General features: G+C 44.4%; 1 protein-coding gene across 3 annotated transcripts in view; it reads right to left on the reverse strand.

Annotated features, from left to right (window-relative positions):
* The window catches only part of PDE8B (phosphodiesterase 8B), a 164760-nt gene extending 157959 nt beyond the window's left edge, over positions 1 to 6801 (reverse strand). For 2 of the 3 annotated variants that reach the window (XM_073344174.1, XM_073344173.1), the window contains exon 1: positions 6424 to 6801. In XM_073344174.1, coding sequence (XP_073200275.1) covers positions 6424 to 6474 — 51 coding nt within the window. In that variant the 5' untranslated portion in view covers positions 6475 to 6801. Of the gene's footprint in view, positions 1 to 1896; positions 2003 to 6423 lie in introns of all 3 variants that reach the window. The other variant, XM_073344175.1, reaches the window with a different exon arrangement.
* Positions 6802 to 11765: the final 4964 nt, after the last annotated feature.

Consider the following 11765-nt stretch of genomic DNA (forward strand, 5'->3'; position numbering starts at 1 on the left):
TCACTCTTGGAAAAGGCATGAAGACAAACTAGACTGTGGAACTAATGAAGTGAACCACACTTCACTATCAAAGCATATTGCTTTTGTTGCTTCCTATCCTCACTTTTGTGATGGTATGGAGATTGAAAGTGTAACATGGATAGCCCCCGGTGGTCGGCGGGCGGGATTGAATCTGGGATCTCTGGAGCTAAATGTATGAGCCTCTACTGCAGGGGTAGGCAAACTTTTTGGCCCGAGGGCCACATCTGGGTATGGAAATTGTATGGCAGGCCATGAATGCTCACAAAATTGGGGGTGGGGTGTTCAGGAAGGGGTGAGGGCTCTGTCTGGGGGTGCAGGCTCTGGGGTGGACCAGAAATGAGGAGTTCAGCATGCGTGAGAGGGCTCCAGGCTGGGGCAGGGGGTTGGGGTGTAAGGGGGAGAGGGCTCCGGCCGGGGGTGCAGGCTCTGGGATGGGCCTGGGGATGAGGGGTTTGGGGTGCAGGAGGGTGCTCCAGGCTGGGACCGAGGGGTTTGGAGGGCAGGAGGGGGATCAGGGCTGGGGCAAGGGATTGGGGGGTGTGGGGAGGTCAGGAGTGCAGGCTCTGGGGGTGCTTACCTCAAGCAGCTCCTGGAAGCAGCAGCAGGTCCTAGCTCCAGCTCCTACGTAGAGGCATGGCCAGGTGGCTCTGCACTCTGCCCTGTCCATAGGTGTAGCCCCTGCAGCTCCCATAGGCCGTGGTTCACAGCCAATGGGAGCTGGGGGGGTGGCACTCAGGGCAGGGGCAGCATTTGGAGCCCCCTGGCTGCCTCAACATGTAGGAGCCAGAGGGGGGACATGCCGCTGCTTCCAGAAGCTGCATGGAGCAGCCATGGCATGTGTGGAGCAGGGCAAGCCCCCAACCCCACTCCCCAGCTGGAGTGCGGCAAGCCCCAGACCCTGCTCCCTGGCGGGAGCTCGAGAGCCGGATTAAAACGTCTGATGGGTGGGACACAGCCCATAGTTTGCTCTACTGCATGAGCTAAAAGCCACATGGCTCTTAGCTAAGGCCGTAGCAGACTCGTTAATCTCTAAGTGGTCTCGGTGCCACTGGCTGGGACAGAACATCACACCCAGGAGGTGAGTGGGTTACACAAGCTCTTCTGGGCAGACACCTTCCCTTCATACCTGCCTATACAAAATTAATTACAATATACAATTAATATATTACACTGAATAATAATAATGTTCATAGGACATTTAAAATGACAACATTTTATTTGTTCCTTAGAACTACATTTCTTTTAAACCTATTTTGACTTTAGTTTCATCTCTGATAAACAGTGTGGCTACATTTTCTGATGGGGAGAGTTGGGAGTTTTAGTGACTTGCCCAAGCTTACACTGTGGCAAAGCCAGGAATAGAGCCCAAATGGCCTGACTCAGAGTCGTATGCTTTAGCCACAAGATCATCATTCCCCTTCAGCAAGCTATATTCAGAATGAGATTAGCTACGAAAGCTTTTTGATGGCTATTATGTCTTGGATTTAATCCTATTACATAATAATGTAATTGTCTCATATATTCAACAAAGATTTTACAGTATTTAGAATTTTAATATAATTTTAATATATGCTTTGCAAGTAAACATAGTATTTTGAATCTTCAGACAGTTTGATTAAAATATGTCACATCAAACCTGGGTTTATGTTGTTCAGCTGTTCACAGTCAGCTTTTATAAATCAGCATAAATTATTACATCTTTATTTCACCAGTCAATCCATATCGAGGTTTCCTCAACATTCTGAAGTAGACATAGGGCCCAGCCCTGCTACAATCAAAGTCCATCAGAGAGTTTGCCATTGAAGTTAGTGAAAGAAGGAACTCACCTTTATTTTGAATCTGCTTCTGCAATTTTCTTACATGAGTATCCCTTACCTGTATGATTACTCCCAATTCATGTCACAGGATATTTCATAGGAGACAAAGTTGCAGGACCGACCCTTTTCCAAGGTGTGATTCTGAGGATGCTATTGATTTCTGCCTAATGAGGAAGTTTCATAGATATCATAGACTCCAAGGCCTGAAGTGATCATCTAATCACACCTCCTGTATAGCACAGGCCATTTAACTTCTCCCAAAAATACCGAGAGCAGGTCCTTTATAAAACTGTCCAAACTTGATTTAAAAATTGTCAGTGATGGAGAATCCACCACCAGACTTGGTAAATTATTGTAATGGCTAATTATGCTCACTGTTAAAAATGTATACCTTTTTCCAGTCTGATTGTGTCTAGCTTCAATTTCCAGCCATTGGGTCATATTACACCTTTCTGTGCTAGACTGAGGAGTCCATTATTAAATATTTGTTCCCCATGTAGATACTTATAAACTGTGTCACTCCTTAACCTTCTCTTTGTTGAGCTATTTGAGTTTAAAGGACTGAAAAGCATGGCTCATGATAATCATTCTACTGGCTCTTCTTTGACCCTCTCCAATTTATCAACACCCTTCTTGAATTGTGATTAATTTTCCATTTCCTTTATAATAAGGAGGATCTTGCCTTTTCAAAATGCCCACCCAACATATGATTTTTAAATGCAGAGAATACTAACTTGAAAAAATGGAAATGATTCATATTAAATTAAATTCTGGGATGTTTCTTGGTGTAGGGTCTGAGGTTGAGAGGTAGTGGAGCATTTAAGACAGGCTTGACAAGAGCGTAGGCTACAGGATGGGGAATGGAAGAAGATATCAGCTGAGATGTAGTAGGCAGAAGAGGAGTAGTGCAGGTCCTTGAAGGTAAGTCTTGAATTTGATGCAGAGAGTGAGAAGGCGGCAATTATTTAGTCAGAACAGCAAGAGAGACGGATGAGTCTGGCAGCAACATAGACTGGAGGAGCAGAGCAAAATGAGATGCCAGGTAGCCAGAGAGGAGTAGCGGACATGAGAAATGACCTAGGCATGGACAAAGGTTTTAGCAGTGGGGGGGTGGGGTGTGGGTGAAGAGTTAAGGATGGATTTTAGAGATGCTCTAGAGGAAGAAGAGATAGGATATAGCAAGAGTTTGGATGCGAGGAGACAGAGAGAGAAGAGAAGACAAAACTGAGGTGGCAAACTAGTAGTAATTGGAATGTGTGAATTCAGCCAGGGATATACAGGAGAGCAGGGAACCAAAGACAGAACTTGCTAAATGTAGTCAGCCAAACTTTGACCTCACTTATACACACTTTGTGCACCTCCAGAATTTGACCCATTATATTCCACCTTTGGAAAACACATGCAGTGAGCATAAAAGGGCTGTTTTGTTTTATTTGCTTTTCCACTAAAAAGAAGCTTTCATTGATAAAGGCTTTTAGGGTAAGTGCTATGAAACTGTACACCCTCTAACAAACTTTGCACTTACAAGAAACTGCTTTCCTGTGCATTTCAGTGAGATGAACTTAAGTACATGAATAGCTCTGGAAGAGAACTCTGAAACGTGGAAGGGTCTATTCTTCTCTCAGTGCAAAGCAATGGGAATACATCTTTCTGTTAATATTAAAGGGAATTAAACCTGTAAATCCCCGCACAATGAGAAGAGAATATACTCCTCCAAACTTCAGATCGCTTCCAAAGCCAGTCATAGACTTCACTTTGCCCTCAATATTAAGAGTTTATGGTATTGGTAGTTTGGTAAATTTCAAAGTTTATATTAGTATTATTGGAAGTTTCATCTGTAAATTCCAGCTCATCACAGTGAGACAATAGATTACTGGTCACATTTTACAGGGATGTAAAAATCTGGTCTCTGACAAATTTCTTCTGAAGACAATTACCTCTATTTATGTTGATTTGCCATAAAACCAGTTTAAAATTTATAAATAATCCTGAGTAGGAAAAAGTTCCTTAGACTAGTGTGGGAGCTCCCATACAGCTTGGCGAGTCCTCAGCCCCATTCATATCAAACCAGGGAGATTTAAAAACTACAGTGCAAACTAATGTGATGCATATCTAGACTAAAGCAAAATACATACTTAAATTAGTCTGGATAATTTAAATTAAATTAAGTGCTATGGTTTTTAATCTTCCATATATCAATTTTGAAATAGTAGCCATGATAAATAGAATACCACAAGAAGCCTTTTATGTGTGGTTTTGTTTTTGTAATCTCTGAAATGATAATTTATCAAGCATTAATTTCATGCTCTTACTCACAAACACAATGCAAAGGAAATTGCATTCACCTTGCTTCTCCTTTCCAAATATTGAAACACAGGGTTGTTTTTTCAATCTTTACCTCAGGAAGACTAGACCATACTTTGCACTCCATGAGTCAGACTGTGCTCCTGTTTATATCAATGTAAACTTGGAGGAACTTCATTCAGGTCAGTGAACTCCCTCTATTTAACTGAAATCAGAATCCAGACCTATATCTTTATGCTGCCCAGGGTCACTTTCACCTTGTCACTGCAAAAATGGTAAGTTGCCACAATAAACAAACATAGTTTAGGGGCCTGATCCTCTAGTTCTAACTCAGGATAATCTCCCAGTGGGAACACTTGCATAGTAAGGTGCTACTGCCACTGTGACTCAGGTTGAGTGGTACTTACTTTGGTGTCTAGTCCCATTAAACACAGTGAGTCTGTTTGCTTTACCTGGGGAAATACGACTCAATATTGCTAAGGGTGGCAGAACTGGACAGATTTTGGGTGGCCCTGATGTGGGTGTGTAGTGAAGTGGAGGCTGGAAGGAGTTTCCACCTTTCCTCCCTGCCCTTGAATAAGGGCAAGGAAGAAGTGCAGCCCCTGCATTTACAGGAGAGCAGCTACTTCTCCTTCGCCAGTCTCCTGTGGGGAAAAGAAGGATGGTCATTTCTTCATAACAAACGTATCATTTGTTTGTTTCACTTTGTAACATTATTGTTTCCTATTGATTAATTGTTAAATCAACATGTTCTTTCTATTTGCGCAGTAAATACTGCCTAGGTGGTTACCACATTTGAAAGAAACTTTTGGCTCCAAATATCTAAGTTGATTTTTGCCAGCAATCTGCACCTTATTAGGTTAAGCAAGGTCGAATAGGGGTTGCAGTGTAAATTACATGGGGCTTGCAAGTCTGCTTGCGTGCTGTGTTTCTGAGAAATACTTGGGACTCCCAGGACAGGGCAGCAGAGTCAGAGCAAATGAGAGTGTAAAAGTCTCCCCCAGTGACTGCCCAGTGGGAAGCAGGGGATAGAAGCTGGGAATGGAATTCTCTCATTGGCTGGATGCACGCACTTCATGAAATGTTTGTCTAAAGACTTTGAAGGACATACCCTTTGTAACCTTAAAACTTTGTGAAGGAAGATATGGAATTTTATGGAAGAATCACCTACATCAGTGGTTCTCAACAGGGTTCTGGGGCCCACTGGGGGGCCGTGAACAGGTTTTAAGGGGGTTCACCAAGCAGGGCCACCATTAAACTTGCTGGGGCTCCAAGCCCTGCCATCTGGGGCTGAAGCCGAAAAGTGAGCAACTTAGCTTCCAGGGCCCACTGTGGCATGGGGCCCCAGGCAATTGCCCTGCTTGCTACCCCCTAACGCCAGCCCTGACTTTTATATACAGAAAAACAGTTGTTGTAGCACAGGTGGACCATAGAGTTTTTAGAGCATGTGGGGAGAGGGGGACCTCAGAAAGAAAAAGGTTGAGAACCTCTGACCTACATGACAACAAGATTTAGGCAGAAATTTTGTGGAAAATCCCAAAACCAAAGCTCAGAGTGAGACAAGGGTAAAAGCTGGATATACTTGGATACTGCCTGATCTCTTCCCCTCGCCCCCCAAGTTCCCAATCAAATAGAGAACAAGTCTAACTGCTGGGACTGTACCAAAAATATCTGGATCTTGATTCATCCTAGATTATGAGTGTCCCAAAACCAGCCTCTGGACCCAGCCAAACTTTGGCCCTGATTCCCCTTGTTCTGATACCTAAATAGAGAACAAATCTAGTTGCTCCAACTGCACCAAAAAAAACCTGGACCCAGATACACCCTAATGCATAAAACCCAGGATCTAGTAGGTGGATCCTCCTATTTGAATCCCTCCAATTCTTGGCCTTCAACCCCTCCGATATCCCTGCCTGAATGGAGAACAAGTGTAGCCGCTTCCACTGCACCAAATCATTCCAATTCTCTCTCCCCCACAACAGACCTAGACACATGGCAGAGCATGAACACGGCAAAATTCTGACTCTGGCACCTGGAGCCTGGTGGATCCATCTACATTTTGGCCCTCAAATTCCCTGGCAGGAATGGAGAACACGTGTAGCCACTGCTCCTGCACCAAAGCAGGCTGGGTGCTAGCGCATCCTGCGTGTGGACATGCCTTGTGTTAAGTCTAAAGGGACCCGATTCACCCACACAGGAGCGGAGCTGCACTTCTTTTCCAGCGTCTCTGTTTTGCTTATCAACTCCCTAGTAGCTCGCCTGCCCCACACAGCCCTGTTACCTTCTCCTTTGGTCCGTTCAGCAGCGCTTCCGTGCAGCTGATCCCATTCATTGTGAAGGGATTCCCGTGGCCGAGCGCCGAGAAGGGCTCCCAGGCTGAAGGAATCTGTTAAATTCAGAGTGAAGTGGGCCGCTCTGTGTCCTCTAACATGGGGTCAATCTGGGAGCTGGTCCGGGGCAGCCAGCGGACGTCCCGTCGGCTGATCCCAGGTGAGGAAGGACTAAAGAAGTCTCCAAGTTCAGCTTTCACTCTCTCCCTGCCTCCGGCTCCCCCATAGGACGGCTGGCTCCCAGCGCCCCTCCTGTTCTTGCTGGACCTATGGCGGCTCCTTCATCCAATCTCTGGTTTCCTCCCCCTCCCGCAGCACGCACTTCTCTCTGCCCTACAACAGGTGCGGCGGCACCGCTGGGCACTGCGCAGCCAATAACGCCCCGCAGAGCCACACGCAATAAGACCCTGCCGCGCTCAGACAGGCGTTCCAGAGAATAAGGCACCCGCAGAATAACAGGGGCAGGGATGGGCTTAGTCCCCGTGCTTTAAAAGGACAGGAGAGGGACTTCCTGACACCCCCACTCCATTCAAAAGAAAGCTGCTGAGAGAATCGTCCCGGCCTTTCACTCTGACAACGTCTCACGCCTCCTTCTTCAGCGCCTTCCACTCCTTCTCCGTCTGCCTCTTGCATCAAATTCAAGCTTCTTGTACTCACCTCAAAGCTCTTCACCCTTGTGCCATCCTCTCCTCCACTCCTCCCCCACCCTTTGCTCAATTTAGAGTAGCCCCTGAGTAGAAAAACATATTATAGAGAAAATAACGTAAAGAAAAGGGCTTACAGATGCCAACGGTGCTAGTAAAACAAATACGTGCTCTGTAGCAGGTCTTGTTACAACCCATTACAAGTGGGAGTCTTTTGAAAATGATAAACACACTTGCACACGCAAATATACTTTGATATATATCTAAAATAACCCATAGTAATTGTAGTGATGCACTGAAAGGAGTTGTCAGGACCTGTATGTTAAAATTCCATCATCAAGATGAAGGAAGTGATTTTCCTGTGTCTGATGGCCAGCATTCTACTCCCTGGGTAAATCATGACTGCCAGAGATGACTTTGATCCTCAGGGATCATAGAAATACTCCCAGGAGCAAATCAGAAATATGCCAGTTTGCAACAAGTGTCAGATATTTTAAATAACATTTCCAGAGGATGATTCCATTGGAGTTCACTGAAATCGCTCTTTCTCTCACTCATATTTTAAGTGCACCTCTTCCAAATGTTATTTTTTCTGAAAATAGGCTTGGAAAATGTATTGGAAGTATAGCATAGTATTCAAATTGATTTAATAACTGGTTTAGAACTCTCACAATACATGTATTTATCATTTATTATTATTATTACTATTATTAGTTTTATGTAGCAATGAGGGACTCCAAATAGGGATCAGGGCTAAGCATTGTACAAACATAGAAAAAAGACAGTCCCTGCCCTGAAGAGCCTATGATCTGAGTACAGGATTAGACACAGCAGGTGGACACAACAAAGGCAAATTTAACAGTGAGAAGATTGTGAACAGCAAGATAAAGCAGTGCTCACAGCACACCAGCTGCCTGACCAAAATCCCCACACTACCACCATTGCAAATCTCTAGAAATTAAGTTATAAATAGGAAAAGCAAAACAATATGGGTCAAGACATTGATAGACACCGCTCCATGCTGAAGGTTGTGAGGTGCTGCAATATCATAGAATCATAGAATATCAGGGTTGGAAGGGACCTCAGGAGGTCATCTAGTCCAACCCCCTGCTCAAAGCAGGACCAATCCCCAACTAAATCATCCCAGCCAGGGCTTTGTCAAGCCTGACCTTAAAAATATCTAAGGAAGGAGATTCCACCACCTCCCTAGGTAACGCATTCCAGTGTTTCAACACCCTCATAGTGAAAAAGTTTTTTCCTAATATCCAACCTAAATCTCCTCCACTGCAACTTGAGACCATTACTCCTTGTTCTGTCATCAGCTACCACTGAGAACAATCTAGAGCCATCCTCTTTGGAACCCCCTTTCAGGTAGTTGAAAGCAGCTATCAAATCCCCCCTCATTCTTCTCTTCCGCAGACTAAACAATCCCAGTTCCCTCAGCCTCTCCTCATAAGTCATGTGTTCCAGTCCCCTAATAATTTTTGTTGCCCTCTGCAGGACTCTTCCCAATTTTTCCACATCCTTCTAGTGTGGGGCCCAAGCTGGACACAGTACTCCAGATGAGGCCTCATCAATGTCAAATAGAGGGGAACGATCACGTCCCTCGATCTGCTGGCAATGTCCCTACATATACATCCCAAAATGCCATTGGCCTTCTTGGCTACAAAGGCACACTGTTGACTTATATCCAGCTTCTCATCCACTGTAACCCCTAGGTCCTTTTCTGCCAAACTGCTGCTGAGCCATTCGGTCCCTAGTTTGTAGCGGTGCATGAGATTCTTCTGTCCTAAGTGCAGGACTCCTTGTTGAACCTCATCAGATTTCTTTTGGCCCAATCCTCCAATTTGTCTAGGGCCCTCTGTATCCTATCCCTACCCTCCAGCGTATCTACCACTCCTCCCATTTTAGTGTCATCTGCAAACTTGCTGAGGGTGCAACCCACACCATCCTCCAGATCATTTATGAAGATATGGAACAAAACCGGCCCCAGGACCGACCCTTAGAGCACTCTGCTTGATACCGGCTGCCAGCTAGACATGAAGCCATTGATCACTACCCATTGAGCCTGACAATCTAGCCAACTTTCTATCCACCTTATAGTCCATTCATCCAGCCCATACTTCTTTAACTTGCTGGTACTCCAGGGAGAGCTCTCAGAAGAAACACCATCAGGAGAAACGATTCCTCCCCGAGCTCTTTGGCATGCACAGGGAGTGCATCTCCGGAAACATCCTTAAGGAGGATGCAGCATGTTGTCCTCTTTGTAGCCATCCATCTCCAATGGCCGGTGTAAAGGGGACCCACCTCATTTCCATTCTCTTCAGGACCCTGATCCTGCACCACTGAAATGAATGGGAGTTTCGCCATTGATATCAGAGATGCAGGATTGGGTTTTAGGATAGCCTGCATCCCTGGGGCTCTAGAAGGAAGCTCCCTGGGAGTAAGGACTGTGCCTGTGCCTAACCTTAGCACAGGGGCACAAGACCCTTCCCCATCCCTCATGCATCCTCACAAGTGGCAGGTTTAATCTAGCCTTACATGCAGGTTTCAAAATCAGCTTCCGTTGGTTATTGTAAAGCAATGTCAAACTGAGATCTTTTGCAGTTTCCCTCTGGGCTTTTCAATATGTTTCCTTTTGTACCTTCCCAGTCAGGCCAACATGCTCTTTCAGGATTTGCCAGTGGAATGTTGAGGCAGACCACAAAGTGAGGATTCATATATTATAATAATATATATTCATAAGTGAGGGTGCACATATTATTCCTATACGTCTGTTAGTCTATAACAGGACTCTTTGCCGATATTATTCCTTATGATTGTTATTTTTCATTACTACACAGTCCCGATAGGTTTGAAGTTATGTTTGTTTCACCTTTCCTCGGATCTTAAGGTCTTGCCAAGGACAAGCAGGGACACCTGTCTAACCATGAGATCATGAATTGATGGCAATATATCATAAGAGAATGTGATCAGCTAATGGTAGCATACAGCTTGGTAGGACTACAGCAGGATGTCCTACAAAAACATGCCATGGAAAACATTTGCTCAAAATTATACTTGCTGTTGTCATTAACACATAAAAAGGGCCATTCTTCAGAGAAGGGAGTGTGGCTTTCTATAATAACAATAGATTTGCACTCCTGAATGTGCAGCTATAGTTGTTATAAAGGCATACATAAGCCTGATAAAGCTGTTTGTCCTATGATGCAGTCTAGGCTCCTGATCCTGCAACACATATCCATGCATGTAGCCATATTGATTTCAGTGGCCATTGGCTCAGTTTTCCCCTCCTATGCCCATACAGAAATAATCCTGGGACATAGAGGGTGGAAACCCCTTCCCCTGCAGAGACTTTCTAGGACCATTTAGTCATGAAGAGCTTTGTTATTTCTTCCCTCTTTCCCTTGGAGAATAGACAGTTCCTTCCCTTAGCTCCGTGGATACTCTGCAGCTCATCCCAGCTCTCAGCACAGGTCTAAAAAGCCACCCTGCCAAGGTTTCCTCAACTGCAGTTGTTCCATAGTCCCCTTATGAGGTATTCCCTCAGCATGGAGAGGAAAAAGAAGAGTTCAAGAAGCCCCAGATTGCATTATGTCTGCACTGGCTTTTTGGTAGTGCACAGAAGTGGGTTTTGTCATCCACAGCCCCTGCTCTTGGCTGCCCCAGCTCACCCCATCTGCAGCTATGGATCTGTAACCCTGCAGAGGAAACTGGATGGTACTAAACAGGCAACTGACCTTCCATCCTTATGGGAAATGGAGATCCGTGTTCAAAGGACCTCCTGTGAGCTTTGTATAATCCAACTTATCTGGCCCATTGATTTTGTTAGGACTACAGGTATGAGTAAGGACCATAGGATCCAGCATCAATTCTGTTATCTGTAGGCTTCAGAGTGTATCCGTTGTTAAATTCACTTTTAATTTGCCCTACTTAACCTTTGACAGTTTAAGCTTTGTGTGCAGTCAATGCCATGTTATTTTAACTCAAATATAAATTGAATCTGATGACATGTACCGTCGTTTCTTGTTTTGCCTTGAGTCATTCATTTAGTTATTAGACAATCACTTTATTTTTACTTATATTACGTTCTGAAATGTGATTGGGTTCCCTTTATGTTCTTGTGAAGCAAATCCATAAAAAGATAGTGCAGTGTCTAAATATTCTATTAAAATTAGGAAAACTTCTTTTTAACAAAAATGACATATTGTATTGCTAACACAAACATCAATGAGCGGTCTCGCTTCTACACAGAGTAATGTGCATCTGAGGAGTAATGTATGCAGTAACAAAACAAGAGCTCATTGACTGAAGTTAAAGAAATGATGGACCTATGCGCAATTCTGACAGAATTCCTGTAAACCCTGAATGGTTGGAATATAGAACCAATTGACAGACCTTTATAAAACAATTAGAGGAGATGGCAAGGGAGCGTACTGTACACATTTTTTGGAGAAGAAAGGAATTTAATGTAATCTATCTAGGGTATTTTGAGGACATCCATAACCACATTATCTGAGCACCTATCCTACAGCCACTGATGTTAACATAATGAATGTTATCTTATCTTTCTCATTGTTGCATAACATACAGATTTCTTAGATCGTTTGGTCTCCTGACCCTGGAAGACCCCTGTGCGTCTAATAAAA

This window comes from Lepidochelys kempii, chromosome 5 (genome assembly GCF_965140265.1).
Source record: "Lepidochelys kempii isolate rLepKem1 chromosome 5, rLepKem1.hap2, whole genome shotgun sequence".
Lineage (NCBI taxonomy): Eukaryota > Metazoa > Chordata > Testudines > Cheloniidae > Lepidochelys > Lepidochelys kempii.